Here is a 17,815-nt window from a genome sequence, read left to right on the forward strand (position 1 = left end):
GAGGTCAACTACATAATACAATGAATCTTAAAAGTATGAATAATGGAGATTTTGAATTGAAACTTCTGTCTTGTGGTATAACATGTGTAATGAAATATAATTATGAAAGTTAAACCAAAACTTTTTATATCATTAGTAAAACTATAAAATTACCAAAATAATCATGTTTCCTAAATATCCAGACATAGCAATCACCATTATGTATAAGAATTTCTATATAAATTTATTTTCATTATCTAACAAAGACACTACAGGTCAGAATGGGCTTCTCAGGAGCAAATCTATGCTGGACTGATCTCATCTTTTTGAAAGAATTATAAGAAGCATTTTCTACAAAAGTCCTAGTCCAGTGCCTCATTATGCGGCTAGGTTGATTATTAGCTCTTGAAGGCTTTGTCAGTGGAATGCAAGCAAAACAGGCTTTGATAATCTGGTAGTGCTTTTAGTATAGTTCCAGTGACAGACTGTCAACTTAAACTAAACATGGAGAAGCTCCTCATTAGCATGCTGGCTAGAAAGAGAAAAATTCTTTGGTGATGGCAACACATGAAACAGAAAAATACAAAATTAGACCCAGACAGATATAGCTCCCTTATTCTTCTATAATGAATAATTATAAAGTGGGAGAGGTTGATAAGAATGATTAAAGTCATTGCACCATCAATAAATGGGAATTTTACTTTTCACTAAAAGTGTATTTTTTGTTTGACAAGTGAGCTGGTATTCTACCAAAAGACTAGCACTATACCTTCATTGTTATCTATTCTTACTATAAATGAAATCAGAAGATTAAAAAGAAGATGCAGTTAAATTGCAGGAAAATAAAAAGAATGCATATTGGACATAAGTAGACTGACATTCTCACATTCAACAAGGGAGTAAATTAACCTTTTAAAAATATGAATGAGCAGAAATATATGTGAGCTGGTCATAAAGCAGAAGAGAGGAATGATGAACATGCCAAATATTACATGGGTATACATGATCTGTTTCTTAAAATGAATTTACTCATATTAATTTTTAAAAATAATGAAAAATAATTAACTCATGTTGGCTAGATCATCTGTGGTAAAATTATGGAAGGGCATGCATGAAAATCACATAGGGGAAGACAATATGAAAAGCACATATTTGATGCCAGAGGAGAGTGTTCCCTGGTGGAGATTAATCCTAAAGTATAAAAGTGAGTATTGATAGAATTGAAAAATGGCAAGAAAATGATATTCATATTTGATATTTTCATAGACAAGATGGATGATGTAGACTAGATGATCACTCAGCTAAACTTTAAATTGACTATCTGAAAAAGTGTTGATTAATCTAATTCCCACAAACCTGGATAGAATTTCTAGTAGATTATCTTAGGTCTCTGTCCTTAATCAGATTCTATTCAATGTGACTGACAAGATTAAAAATAGGAATAATAACTTATTCAAAAATTATAAAAACCTAAGAATGACAACTAATGTTGAATGGTAGCATTAGAATTAAAAAAAAAATCTTGATGAGGCTTGGACAATGAAGTCTGAAGCCAATAATATGGAATTTAACATGAATAAGGTAAAAGTTATATAATCAGTTTTGAAAAATCCATAAAAAATGCAGTATGGAAGAGGTATAACTTTGTAAAAAGATAGCTTAAAATGTATATTTACTATAAATTGTATTATAACATGGAAAAAAGAAAGTTACGTGATCTCTGAGCCATTAATATTGGGCAGAATGTTCAAAACAAGGAAATGATAGTCTTCATTCACTCTACTTTGGTTGGAATAAATTTGATTCAACAAGTATGTGCTAAGCACTAAGCTATGTATTAGGTCCCATACGGGGAATTAGAGACACAAAGCCAAACATTTAACAGTTTCTGCTGGCATAGAGCTTACATTCTGTTAGAGGGCGATGCTAATTTTCTTAAGTCACATTTAACGAGCACATTGACAAGCCAAAATAGGTCTGGAATTTTGAAATATCATGTAGCAGGGCACATCAGAATAAAATAAAATAAAATAAAATAAAATAAAATAAAATAAAATAAAATAAAAACCCAGTGATTTTCAGCCCAAACAGAAGTCTTTGGCAGGACCATAATAGCTATTCTCAAATGCTTATTATATTATTATATTATATTATATATTATTACATTACATTACATTATATTATATTCTCAAATGGTTCTTATATAGACAAGATTTAGTTAAGAAGACCAATTCTTTTTTGCCAGGATGTAAAACTAGGACTAAATGGGTAGAAGTTACAGGAAGATAGATTTCAAAACAATATAAGAACTTTCTAATGGATTTGTCAAAAAAAAAAAAAGATCTGCCTTAGGAAAGAGTGAACTCTCCACTATTACAGATTGTTTTAAGTGGAAGCTGTCTAAAAAGCATTAAGAAATATTGCTGAAGAGATTCATGCACTGGACAAGGAATGGACTAAATGCTTCTTGAATCCCTTTCATTCTTCATATTCTTTTATAGTAAGGAAACTAAGTATAAGCTGCATTAATTAATTACATTAAATTTTTTTAAAGTTGGTTTTTAAATTTTTATTTTTTATTATTTTAAAATAACAAGCCATGAATTCACATATTGTTAGAGCTGCAAGGGAACATGATATCTTCCACGCGTAGTTGAAGGAGACAAGTAAGGCTGGGGAAATTCAAATGGCAAATCTATTTGATATCATAAGATGCTTTTCAAGAGTGCCATAAATATAATTGGGGGCATTATGATTTGAAAAAAAATATTTTCAATCATTTAGGAAGTTCTTAATTAGTATGCCTGAAATAAGATAATGCTAATTTTAAAGCATGTCAGAATATTTGATTTAGAGTTCATTTATGGGTAGAGAAAAAAAAAAAGAGACATTTGTTAAGTACTTATGTGCTATAGATTGTGCTAAGTATAAATATTATTTCATTTCAGCCTCACAACAACTTTGGGAAGTAGGTGCTATTATTTGTCCCATTTACCTGAGGAAACATACTGATAGAAATTAAAAGACTTATTAAGAGTCAAACTATTAGTAAATATCTGAGGCTGGATCTGAAAACAGTCTTGCTGACTCCAGGCCCAGTACTCTTATAGCCTACAATAATATATTAATGCTGGAGAGTGAAAAGAGAACTGTCCCATTATTCAAAATATATGATATCTACTCTCATCTCTTTGACCAACTGTCTAAGTGATAGTTGCTCAATTATCTCTTTACCTTGGATTTCTTATCTATTCAGTATGGGCCTAAATGATCTTGCCATTTTATATGGCATTTTGATATCACAGGATTTTGAAATTCAGTCATATTTTGTTCTAATGGAGATAGTCAAGATAGTTCAGATATTCCCCCCCAAAAATGTTTTTTATTTGCTTTTTTTTACATGCCTTTTTATTTACATTTGAAAAGCAGTAGGTATAATATTCTAGGGTTTCAAAATATCATTCACTATGCATATGATTATTCATTTGTTGGAAAAGACAACTCAGGAAGAATTGGAAAGCATTGCCCAAGCCATATCTCTTTGGTAATACTAGTGTGCAGCAGTAGCATAAAAAGAGCAAGATTTCTCCCTAAAGTTACTTTCTGCTACAATCCTTTGATCATATCATTTCTGAGGTTTGAATCTGATCCTAAAAAATGAGAAAGCTCAACTTACCCTTTCCTTCTGCTTTCTACATGGATGTATTAGGAGTAGGACTGGGGAAATTATGGTGTCATTTGAAAAAAAAGAAGTTAAAAAGGGGAAAAGAGGAGACAGTGGCTTGAAGGAGTCATCAGAAGAGGAATTAGGAAGAACATGTAGAAGATTAGTAGTTTAAAGCATGTTGCTTATTGAACGACCTGCCTTTGTCTGAAATGAAATCTTTTCTAAAGGTTGTTCAGATTCTTAGGAAGTTGGGCAGCACTTCACAGCAAAACTGCCCCTTACCTATGATAGCATGCCTTGTTGAACATGCTCTAGGTTGAAAGTGATGTAAATGTAATTTTAGGTAATTGTTTATTCTATTTAATAGGACAAGTAGCTTAGCCTCCCAAGGGGCATTCAATCAAATACAATTCCCAAATACTCATTTTCTCTGTAGCAGATTCTAAATAAATGAGTACATGACTGAAAATGTGTACTAAATAAAGTCATATTTCAGTTCTGGTTTATAATATATAAAAGAAATAATAAAGGGAGATGATCATATGAATCTTGTATTTCTTATAGTCTTGTATTTCTAATGTGATACTTTGGATAATTAAATGGCCCTTAAATATCTCTATAACCATGACTGCATTTTCTATGGATCATTGAAGTGAATTTGAAAACAATTCTTGAATAAATATGTTTTTAATAAAACAATTAGCAATTACTTATAATTAAGCTTTGGGGGCTTTCTTTAAACCACTATTAGAATACAAGTGCTATTTGTTAGAGCTAAATTTTTGTAATTTAAAAGCTGTGTGACTTCTTTAAAATTCAAAATAGTATTACTATTTTGGTAATAGGTATATTACCTATATATATATATATATATATATATATAGGTAATATACCTACATATAGGTAAAAAATCAAAAATAAATATAATATATAAAGAGTAATATTTTGTCAATGATTAATAATATACACATGTATATGTATATAAACTATTTTTCAAAATTTCTGTTTATACCTTATAATTTGGTTGTATATTATTTTATATAAAAGCTAGTAAACTATTTTCACAATTGTGACTTATTACACAAATTTATTTAAAGTATTCTTTAAGTAGTTAAATATTTCTTTTTCAACTACCACACAATTTTGAATTCCAATTATTAATGTTTAGCTTTGTTTTGTACAAAAGCATTTGTTTTGTTGAAATATAAGGAAGCAATAGCTGTCAAAGGTTTGTAGCAAGTGTGACATGAAAAAGATAACATACAAATCATAATTTCTTTAAAAAAACTGGCAACCCGATATATGTCTTTTTACACACTATGAATATTGCATTTCTAAGTGGAAAATTATGGTTTTATTACTGCTATTTTACCTTGGAATATTGCTCGCGATCAAGTTCTTGGCTAGAACCAGACCCTGTTGTCTGCTTATAGCGATGTACTTTCATTTTCATCTGTCTTGTTCGCTCCTCCACTACTAAGCTTGCTGTAAAAACACACAATGGAAGCCCATTAAAAGATGAGAAACACCTTTTAAGAACTGAATGGATTAATACTTCTATGTTAATAATCTTCCAATTAAATGAAATATAAAAATATTTCACATGACAATAATCTGAACATTATGCTGAGCTATTGGATGTCAGTCTAGAAATGAATGAAATCTGAATCACACTGAACTGGACACATATGTTAGTAACTTAAGAGAAATGCCCTAAGTTTTGTTTGAAGGGATATACTCTAAATGCTCATTAAAAACAATTATGTGAAAACAGGTTAATTTAAAATTTGTTATTCTATTAATCTGCTATCAGGACATCTAGAGAAAAAAGAGCAAGTTTGGATAATAACACATCATACAAATATGCACATGCATACATGCATGAACATATACAGTAAACCATTTCATTTATCTCCAGGAACTGTTACAAGAAAAGAGCATTTACTGTTCTGAGACATATTTTATTAAATAATTAATTACTCACAGTAGTGAATTGTGACTCTTGGCCATTTTCTAGAAATGTGCATTTGTGTGCATATATGTACATAAACATGTACCAGCTTATGCAATTGTTGACAATAGAATCATTAATGAAAAAATGTCATTTTTTCTTATAGACCTGATTGTTATTTTCAAATCAGATATGTGAAAAATTTAATTAAAATATGTATTTTAAATGATTTACCTTTCTTTCTTTAAATTACAACATGATTAAATGCATTCTTTTTTTACCCTTTTTTTTTCCCCTTCTAAAGTAACAGTAGACATTGAAGTTTGGAGAAAGATTGCTCTATTGAAGACAACAGCTATTTTAAAAAAATCATTATAATCAACAAGTATAATGATTATAGGGGTATATTCCCTCTTCCATTTTTTTAACAAAGGAAGATGCAGTCTTGAAAAATCATAGTTGTATATTCATTCCACTCTTCTAAAAACTCACACAGAACTCATTTGTTCAAAGTCTATGTATGTTTTTATAATTCAATTAATGCTAATTTTGAGGACTGCTTTATTTCTGTCAGTAACTGTCTTTTATATCTCTTTTGAATCCTGCCTAGTACCTAGTGTACAATAGGAATTTTAAAGTACTTCTTGATTTCACTAACTAGATAAGAAGCCTTTTTTGACATCCAGACACTTCAGAATACCAAAGAAGCTTTTTAAAATTGTATTTAAAAATCATATTTGGCTCAAATGACTGCTGAGTTAATCACATAACAGCAAATACCCTGGGGGAAAAAAAGTCTGACTTTAGAGGTAGGAAGTTCTAGGTTCAAAACCCACCTTTAACATTTATCATCTGTGTGACCATGGGCAAGCCATTTGACCTCTCTGATCCTCAGCTTCCTCTTGAGATAATGACTGTAGTAACTTCCCCACTAGGTGATTGTAAGTCTTAAGTAAGATAATGTATATAAATTGTATTTTAATCCTCTAAGAACTCTATAAATGCCAACTATTATGACCTCGGATTAAGATCTCTCAGATTAAGTTTATTATAGTCTATGTATTTGAACGATGACCAAATTTCACAGAATTGAAAAATCTGAAAACTGGAAAAGATCTTAAGGCAGGCCATCTTATCTAATCCAATCATTAATGGAATTTCTACTATAACATATCTAACATGTGGCTATCCAGTTTTTTCTTAAATTAACTTTTTTGTGACCTGTATCTAGTTCTTATTACCTTCACGACTTTGAATGAGTTACTTGAATGAAGAAAAAGCATTCATTAAACATGTACAATGTGAGAAGTACAATATTGAGTATTAGAAGTGGAAATACAAAAGATAGTCTCTACATTGAAAGAGCTTGTAGTATAATAGGAAGAATTTATATATTAATATTTAACCTTCCTGGACCTGTTTCCTTATTTATAAAGTGACTTGTATATATAACATAAGATCCTTTTGTTTTCTAAATCTCAGATTTTCTGATTCACTTAAGTTTCAGAGTTATGGTTCTACTAATATACAACATTCTCAGGCAAAGGAACTCTGCTACCAATGCAAATAATCAGCTTCTCTGCAATTTACAGTCTTATAGAGCTTTCCAAAACATTGAGAAGTCAAGTGATTTGCTCAAGGTCACATATGTCATAGTTGGGATTTGAACTCAATTCTCTCCTGACTCTGAAGCTGGTTCTAGATTATATCTCAGTGTCTCTTTTGGTCATTTCAGCAAAGGTTAAGTGCCTTTTCTTAGGATACTACATGTACAGACTTTCCTTTACCATGTGGATAAAGGATTTAATATTAGCCCTATCAGTGTAAGATGATGGAGAATATCAGAACTATCTTTATAGTGTATTTTTCTCCTTTATATAATTTCAAGGATTTCCAATCCATGGTCAAATAGCAATAGCCCAAAGGTCTTTGTTCTATAAATCACCTTTTTGTGGAAGTAGATTTTGAAACTCAAGAATTATTAATGTACATCTTAAGAATTTGGTGCCTCTATTAGCTTTATCAAGAATTAGTTTTCAAAAGGAACATAAATTTAGTAGGTATTAAATAGGAATCTTAACCAGTATCCCAATTTGGTAAATTAGAGAAATTCTCTCTATCCATCTCACAATACTAATAAGTGGTTAAAGCAATGATCCAAACTTAAGTCAAATGATGACAAGATGTGGTGAAAGATGAATAAATTTTATAATACATTATAATATATTTAATATAGTTAACATAATATATAAAACATTTATAACAAATTAAATTTCCTGAAATTTTATGAGCATTGACAATGAAAGATATGAAGTGTGACTTTAAAGATACTCTGAAGATCCCAGTGATGAGTGAGGGCAAAGAGAGAAAAGGTGAACATCATAGAATGGATGCACAAATAAAAAATGCACAGATTGCCCATAAATTCTTTTTCCTAAATGGTAAACAATGCCTTTTGCACTTGATACTTATTTTATTATGAAATTTTTAGAACTGGTTCAGTCATAGCTCCTAGTTACATGTAAGGAAACTTACTTGAATGTGATTTTGTGGACTTAACCCCTTCCACAGACAAACCCTTCTGTAATTGTAGGCTACAGGCCTCAAGTCAGTTGGATCCTCAAGCAGTTTGGATGAAATAATTCAGTTACACAATCTGAAATTGCTTTTAATTGTGAATTTTTTGGAAGATTATGTTTTCTTCATCTTACCTACTACACAGGGTTATTATAATGATCAAATAAGATAACATGCAAAGTACTTCATAAACCTTAAATTACTATTATTAATTATTATTTTGTATAATTTTTGAGATATCAATGTCTTTCAAATGAAATAATGATTGAACTGTCAATAATCCCACTATTTTCCATATTCACAGTCATTTTAAAGAATCCTATTTTTTTATCATCACTGAACAAATAGAAAATTAGGTAGATTAAGCTTATCTTACTACTAGAGAAATGAAGAGAAAAATTGTTTACATAGATGATGTATTTCAAAATCAGAATTAAGATTCAGAAATCAAGGCAAGTAGCTGTACTGATACAACATTATAAGTACTTTCATGTTCTTTAAAAAAGAATAGAGTTTGGAAAATTTTGGATCGATATATGAATCTAGTCTTAATTTTTCTGAAATCAGAATTCTAGGCATATTAGATATTTGATCTACTATATTATGGTTGTAGTATAAGTTTGGCATTTTTGAAAAGATCACCTCAAATTATATGTGGCTGTTCAGAAGGATCATAGAAATGTTTTTTTCCCAAGAGAAATTTGTTTCTTTAAAGCAATGTTTTTACTATGATTGACTGTCCTCATTTTGAAAATATTTTAGCTTTTTTTCAAACCATTCTAATAGACTTACTCTTTCAGCTGCTGATATTTAGAAATTTTCCCTTACTTCCCTCCACTTTTTGCTAATTTTGTATATCTCTATTAATCTTTCAATTTTCTATAGCTTCATTAATCCTATCTAAGAACATTTGTGAATATATAAAAATGACAAATTTATTTACAATATTTGTTTCAGTTGAAAAGTTCCTTCCTACTTGGTCATTAAAGGCTATGCTTTGATTATGTCAGAAACTGTTATGCTGTGATTTAACTTGACACTATTGACTGGTGATAGAAGCATGATAGGAGCAATTCTGCAAAGACATACAGTATCAGAATTTTAACTCGTATAATTATTTTCCTACCTACATGCTAATTGAATATGTCCAATAATTTACCATCATATTTCATTAGATTCAAAATATTACAAGTTTTTTGTTATTATGTTGTATTGCTTACTTTTCAAAAGTATATTGGCATAAATTATGGTTTCAATAATTTGATTAATTGATTAATCTATCAAAATATTATCAAATGTAGTAATAATAACTTATTTTGTGTTCATGATTCTGCTTTTCATATAGAATGATAAAAAAGTACAGTATTAAGTTTAAAATTTTATTGAAAAAATATATTGTCACACATTGTGAAAAAGACCTTATTTTTTCAAGAAAAAGTGAAATATTATATTATTATTTGACACTGAATTATTAAAATAAAAAGGGCCAGAACTTCAATAAGTAGAAATGGAAATAAAATTATTTCAATATAGCAAATATTCTCTAGTGTTTGTTCTTAATATTTTAGATTAAAATTTGACTAATATATACATATATTTTATATATGTACATATGTATACAATGTGCTTTTTAAAAATTATGTCTTCCATGAAGACAAAATAAAAAAAATAAAATAAATTTTCTCAAATTATAATACTTGTTACATTTCACAAACTTTTTATCACCTTTAACATAAATACTTTAGTATTATAATATTCTAATAGAGTGCTGCTCTGAATTCTTCCTTCTACCAAAGATGAGAGTTCCTTCAATATCTACCAAAATTGCATAATTTATACATATCTTCTTCTAATTTCACCATAGGAAATATAACTAATATCCTGAGAGTTTTTCTTCCATTCTCTTCACATTTTGCCTGGATCCTAATGGAATACATGGACTGGAGATTGATTATCCTTTACTCTTACTATTGATAGGTTCCTCATTTTTCCTCCTCATACATTTTTGTAATACAAATTTTTAGATTCCTTCTCCTTAATACTTTCCCATTGACAATATGTTGTTTTCTGCTGACTCTTTACTACTTCACTTGATCATATCAATATCCCAAATAACTGTTTACAAATAAATTTCAAAGATTATGGTAAATTGAAAATCATAATAACCTCATAATTAAATTATTCTGTATTAGACATAATTTTAATATATATTGTATTTTTCTATATATATGCATATTTTATATATATATATATATTTGCATTGGAATAATTTAAATAATTTTATTTTAAAAATCATTTTTGGTACTCAAATGTGATTTGATACACTAAAATCTAAGTTTATTTTTATCATAATGTGTAAAAAAGTAAGGGCATTCATTTTAAACTGTATATTAGCATTTAATTTCCTATAAACATACTTACATATAATTTTATAATTACAGCTAAATAGATATGCTTGGAATCAAGAAAAACAGTTCAAATTCTTTCTCTGACACAGTACTTGAGTGACCATAAGCAAATAACTTAGAATCTCTATTCCTCCAGGTGATTCTTTGAAACTATATAGTGGAGGAAGATTTTTAATATGCAAAATGATAGGAGGTCCTATATCACAACAAAGAAAATACAGATCTGGGCTCTCTATCTCTGTCTCTTTTTCTCCCTCTCTCTCATTTGTCTCTCTGTCTGTCTCACTCTCATGTCTATCTGGTACCTCTACCTATCTGATGCAGTTTTATCAGTTTTCTTTATGGAAATCTACCTTCACTGTGTTTTTTACAATAAACATTTTTTTTCCAAGAGACCAAGGGATTATTTAATATGAATCCATGATAGACTAAATACCATCTATACTTATGCGTACTTGAATATGTAAATCTCTTTGCAAATGTTCTGTAAAATATTTCACTGTAGAGGTTTCAATACTGAATGAAAGTTCAATGTTTAAAATAATGAAAAAACCCCCACACTATTTGTACCACTTGTTTGAAGAAAAAACAGGACCACAAAATTAGCATTGGTTGATGTAAGCTAATATAATGTAACTATCATTTCTTCTCAAAGTCCTTTTAAATAACTAGTCATGTTTTTGAAAGTCTATGACATCAAATGAAACAGCTTTGTTTTTGAGGTCAGCAGCTTAGCATTTTGCTCCAAGAACCAGTCTAATTAAAGTCAGAATATAAACATTTTAAAAAGCTTGGTCAAAAAGTGACACATTATTTTTATCATACTGACTCATGAAAATAGTCTATCAAGGCATGATGATATTAAAAGTATGTATTAGTTAAACAATACTTATACCTGATGAAAACAGAGAAATTTAAGTTTAAAAAAAACAGCAAAATGGAATAAATCTTTTCTGAGTAGGTAAAGGAATTAAAGAGTGAAGTAGGCCTTTGAAAATTATTCCTTAATCAATAATAATAATAATAATAATAATAATAATAATAATAATAATAATAATAAAAGTCAACCTTTATATGTTACTTAGTATGTTCCAGGCACTGTGCTAAGCTCATTAAAATTATTAACTCATATGATCCTTATAACCACCCTGGGAGGTAGGTGCTATTATTATTATTCCCATTTTAATGATGAAGAAGTTGAGGCAATCAGAAATTAACTGACTTGCTCAGGATCACACAGCTAACAAGTTTCTGAGCATAGATTTGAACTCTGATCTTTGAACTCCTGATATCATCTGGCATTCTATCTACTATGTCATAAAATAGAAAGGAAACAAAATTTCTAAAATAGTAGCAGTAGAGCTTCAAGGTTTTCAGTCTTTCACATATGTTATCCCATTGGATCCTATTAGGTAGCTAGGTGATTTGGGGAAAGAATGCAAGATTCAAGAATTGAGCTATAACCTAACTTCCTTCTAATCCTATGATCCTGGACAAGATATTCAGTTTTTAATTTAGTTTTAACAACTGTGAATGATAATAATAATGTCATCACTCTCATTATTGTTATGATGATAAAATAAAACAATATTTGTAAACTTCTTAGCACAATGCCTGGCACACAGATATTATATAAATGCTAATTATTAATAATGATGATGATGATAATTAAGTATGTGCTATTATCCCCATCTTAACAGATGAGGAAACTGGTTCTAAGGGAAATTAAGTGAGCTGCTTAAGGTTACACATTTAGCAAGTGTTTGAAGCAGTCTTCCTGATTGCTAGTCTAAAACTATCTGATGAATTAACTATCTGCCTTGTAAATTAATATTAAAGTAAAAATCTGTTCTCTTTTCATAACATATCATATGCCTAACATGCCATTATAACTGTAGCTAGTCAGATTATCCTATTCATGAAACTTTCTCCTTTAAATAACTTTTTCTGTGTGATCAGAATGCTGTTATTTTTCCATGAAAACACTGACTTTCATATTTACTCATTACCTGTTAGTACAGGGGTCCAATTTCCTTAGTTCTTTCAATCTTTAAAATGTTTTATTTTTATCTTAATGGTATTAGAGGAAAATGTTTTCAAATTTGTGCCATAGCAAAATTGAGCTTGAAGAGGTACCAGAGGCCATTTTTTCAACTTTATTATTTTACAAATGAGGAAATTGAGGTCCAGAGAAGTTAAGGCAATTATTGAAGCTGCATACTTATTAATTGGCATATTTATTGGCAAAATTTTATTTTTTCTTATATTTAAATTTATAATATTTAATATTCTCATTTTTTCCTCTATCTTCAATTTAATAAAATAGGAATAACAATTTCTGAAAGAAAAAAGTAATATTGTTTATATCTAATAATCTTTCCATATTAAAATATAGAGAAAAGATCATTGATACAAAGATTAGGAACTGCATGAAAACATTATATAAAACCTTTTTATTTTAAATTATTTTATTTTTATTATTAATTATTATATATTATAAATAATAATTATTATTATTAATGTATATTATAATTTATAAATTAAAAGTATTTTTGAAAATAATATAAATTAACAAATATTTCCCTAAAACAGTCACACCACAACTAGAAAATTCAATTGTGTGTAATTGTCACTTAAGATTTTATTTTTGTAATGTAAATAGTGACACTAATTCTCCTTCTTGGAAAATGAATTCAATGAAGTTCATTCAGTCACACATTGTACTATTTGTATAGTCTTGGCTTATATTGGAATCTAAGAAAAATCTAATAGCAGAAGTGAATGACAATAAATCTGATATTTAAAATTTGTTAGGCAGAATAAGAAATTATAATGAAGGCTATTAATATTTAATGAAAATTCTTATGGAATTTTACATTTATAAGGGACAGAGGAACTGGACATGGAGTCTGGAAGATCTGAATTTGAATTCTGCTTAAGATACTAGCTATGCAATATTTCACAGGTCACTTATCTTTCTTTGACTTCAGTTTTATCTTTGGTAAAAGGGTCTCTTAAGATCCATTTCGGTTCTAAATCTGTTTTACTGTGATCTAATGGCCAACTAAGTTGAATCATTACAAGTTGAAGGAAATCAGTTGAAATGAGTTATCCATAGTCAGAAGGACTAGAACTCAAGTTTCTTGATTCTGAAACCAGTGGATTTGTATCTACAATGCAATCTAGCATATAGTAAGATTGCATAGATTATTCTGTTCATTTGTTGCAGCATTTGGAAGGAAGGGGATCCAGAATGGTAATTTGATTAATCTAGAAAACACCCTAAGAAAGGCTCTTCCTCTACTAATGGGGGCACTTTCTACAATTTATTTCCTGGTACATTTAAATGTTAGTCTTGCATAGACTTGCATAGACATCATTGCATAGATAGAATTTGTTAGAGATGAGAGTTCAATGTGAATATGGATTTGGAACCCAACTCTTTATTTGCTAAATTGCTCTTTTGGTCATTGGGTAATTTTAATTGTGTCTGATTCTTTGTGACTCCATTTAGGATTTTCTTGGCAAAGATACCTGAATGGTCTGCTCTTTCTTTCTCCACTTTATTCATTACAGCAATTTTATTACCAGTCCAATGTGCATTGCCAGAAGCAATTAAACCAGTGGTCCTCAAACTTTTTAAATAGGGGGCCAGTTCACTGTCCCTCAGACTGTTGGAGGGACGGACACTCTGTCTCTGCCATCTCAGCCCAGTGCCAGAAATGTGCGTTGCTAATGCAAGTTTAGGTCAAATATCACTTCTGGTCTGATTTTTCCATAACACAGCGGGCTGCATAAATGTCCTCAGTGGGGTGCATCTGGCCCTGGGGCCTTAGTTTGAGGACACCTGAATTAAACATAACAAATGATTAAAAAAAATAAATATGCTGAAATTAATTAGGAGTAAAAGATGAGAAGGCTTAGTCAACTAAATGAGTTTAGAACTGAAATACTAGGTTGCCAATTCCAAAGTAGAGGCGAAAGTTATAGACTAAAAATTTGTTAAGTTCTAGGATATTCTCTCCTAAAAGGAGTAGATGGAAATAAAATTGTTTACATAATTTGAATTTAAAAAATTTAAAATATACTATTGTCATGGACATTAACAGAAATTTGCAGTTGTTTCCTCCCCCTCCTCAATTGAAATGCACTGTTTTCAAATTCACAGATGATTAAATTTGCTAATTTGGATTTTCCCATTTGTAGAACACATGGAAAATCATAGTGGATAATTTCCCTGATTTATTTATTGTTGTTTTACTAGACAAACTCTATCCTTCTATGATCAGATGTAAGGAATGATTAGGTAAAAGGAATTCATCACAGACATTTTCAATAATGTCATAGTCTCCAGGCTATTTTTTCCATAAAAAAAGGAATTTCTCATACACCTTTTAATTTTGAGTGGATAATCCAAAGTCTTGTCATATCAACAAATTCCCTTCAATACAATTATCTTAACAATATCCTTAGTTACTCTAACATGTACATGTGTATGTAAAAATACACATAAACACATAAACACAGACACAGGACTTAAAAATTATTTTAATTTATAGAAATGCCAATTTCTTTTCCTTGTAAAAGATATTTCAATTTGAAAGAGCATAAAGTAATTTCAAATTTTTTTTCCATTAGGTGGATTAATATTTATGTTGAACCAGAAAGTGATTCAAAGTAATAAATATCTTACCAGGAAAACTTTAAAAATGGATTATGAATATATATTTATTAGAGATACTTCTTTTTTGGATTCTAAAAGACCCAAATTTAATTTAGTAAAATTTTTAATGGAATGTTTTCACTTTTTGAGATATCCTACTTAGTCCCATCCACTGACATTCCAGTCCTTGAATCCCAAATTATATATCTGCACTTCGTCTTAAATTAATGACTTTATTAAACCTATTTTGCTAAGTTTTTTAAATCAGTCCCTGAAATTCATAAACAAGGACATGAACTTCTCAAGAGCTGAAAACACATTAAAAACAAATGAACTCCAATGAAAATATTAGCCCCTGAGCAGATAATATATTTGAGATATTTAAAAATAACTGGAATATCCATGGACAAGTGAACTATATAAAAGACAGTCTTCTGGAATGGTACTGTGCCATCTTTTTATAATACTTCTGTGCTCCATTCATATCTGGACCATTAACAATAGAGAATCTAAGGAGAACATCAGAGAGGAGTTGTTTGTGACTATTATAACTGACCCCCTTTTGAAGGAAGAGAAATAGAACTAATCATTTGGTTTTAATCTTAATTTTTTTGCTTTATAATGATTTATTCTTCCAAGGCCCTAGGATTTTTTCCTTTTGTTTAGGTAATTAGAACTTTGTACTTGTGAGTATACTATTAGATAAATGGTTTTTAGGAGTACCATCTAGAAAAAACAACTTCAGAACCCCTCCACCGAGGATTGTGATGGAACCAGCTCATATTGGTTCAAGAGAGCCAGCCAGGAGTTAAATGTTCATGTTAAACGTTGACTAGAACAACCCACCATGCTTCCATTCCTAAATTATTTATTAATTTCAGAATAAGTCCTTCTTCTTCAGTTCTTTTCCATTTTCTACAGAAAGGGAGGCCATGTAGGCAATATTGATGCTCACAAAGAAAGCAAAAAAGTCAGTTCTTAAGGGCTATATCACCCATGCTGAAGAGAAACAAATGTTTAGTCAACAAACTCAGAAACTACTCATCTTTGAGTATGCAAAACCCCTAAAAGTTTTAAAGATTTGCTTGACTTAATATTTGGGAAGCATATAACTTTGAGTGTACCAAAGGATTTTCAGGGTGCAAACTCATTTTTTCAAGGCAGATGATGAACTCATTGGTAACTTAGTTTCACTTGTCAGAGAAAACTCTTCCTGTCTCCAAGTGCTTGTGATATCATGCAGCTTTTCTAGCATGCACACACACACACACACACACACACACACACACACACACACACACACTGCTCAGTAGGGAAATAGTCTTAGAGTCACAAAGACCCACTTATTCAACTCTCACCTCTGATACAATTATTTGTATCATCTAGGGCAAGTTATTTAATAACTCAGTGCTCCAGTAAACGTCCTAAGTTGCAAGGAAACTGATCTTAAGTGCTAAACAGTTTCTTTATCTGGAGTTTTCTGTAATATAAGTAATAGCAGTTTGATGGCACTTTAAGGTTTGCAAATGAATTACAAATATCTAATTTTATCCTTACAGTTCTATAAGGTAAATGCTATTATTATTCTCATTTTACAGATGAAGAAACTAAAGCAGGCACAGGTTAAGTAACTTTCCCAGAGATACATATCTAGTAAATGTCTGAGGAAGTATTTGAACTCAGGTCTTTCTAACTCCAAGTCCATGTGCTACTAAGTTGCATTAATGAAACAAGAGTCACAGACCTAAAACAAATAAAATCCCTCAAATAATGCTATTTAATTAGAAAAATCTGAAAAGAAGGAGAAAGGGATCCTATGATATCAAATAGTTTTCAGTGAACTTATTTCCCTTCTAAGTCCTGAAAAGCTGCAATGAAAGCTTGGTTGATCAACATATTTATGTTATCATAACAAAGGAGACTAAGACCATATTCCAACAGCCATCCCTAAACATTTCCATGCCAGTATCCTATCACCACTCTCATACAATAAATGAGAAAACCCAAAGTCAAGAAATTTAAGCAACTTCTGTTATATTGTAATATGCCCTCAACAGAAAGAAAAAAAAAAAGCCTATTGCTTTCATCCTGTCTTTTTTTTCCTTTCACTAAATCATTTAGCTAGGAATCAACTTGAAATTCTTCTAGTTGTTAAATCCTTAAATATTAGCCATTATTTTCAAAGCATATCCCCAGTAACAGACTTGCAGAGAAGGCCAGGTCATATAATCTGTAAGTTTGATGTAGCACCTCTTTTTTAATGCGATTAAGGTCACTGCACATACACTAGCATGAATTCATTAACTAGGCATAATTGCAGTATGATTATAGTTATCATAGTAATAGTGAGCATGTTAAAGGATTCAGCTAACAAGGAGATAGTCTAAAGGGACTATTTGGGGAAACACTTTTCACTTTGTTCACATATATAAATTTAATCTCATTAAGAGATCATATGCTTATTTGCATATATTCTGAGGTTGCTAGCTCTCAATGAAAGGAAGATCAGTTAATTTGCTAAGACATTCCTTATTGAATAAATTGCATTTTTACATTGAGTAGGTCTAGGA

The 17,815-nt window shown here is 29.9% G+C and overlaps 1 protein-coding gene across 48 annotated transcripts in view; it reads right to left on the reverse strand.

Moving 5' to 3' along the window:
- The window catches only part of RIMS1 (regulating synaptic membrane exocytosis 1), a 621,810-nt gene that overhangs the window by 142,058 nt on the left and 461,937 nt on the right, over window positions 1-17,815 (reverse strand). For 38 of the 48 annotated variants that reach the window (XM_074310503.1, XM_074310508.1, XM_074310502.1 and 35 more), the window contains one exon: window positions 5,019-5,131. The exons of the other annotated variants lie outside the window; for them this stretch is intronic. In XM_074310503.1, coding sequence (XP_074166604.1) covers window positions 5,019-5,131 — 113 coding nt within the window. The remainder of the gene's footprint in view (window positions 1-5,018; window positions 5,132-17,815) is intronic. 48 annotated transcript variants of the gene reach the window in all.

Source organism: Sminthopsis crassicaudata, chromosome 4 (genome assembly GCF_048593235.1).
Source record: "Sminthopsis crassicaudata isolate SCR6 chromosome 4, ASM4859323v1, whole genome shotgun sequence".
NCBI classification, from domain to species: Eukaryota; Metazoa; Chordata; class Mammalia; order Dasyuromorphia; family Dasyuridae; genus Sminthopsis; species Sminthopsis crassicaudata.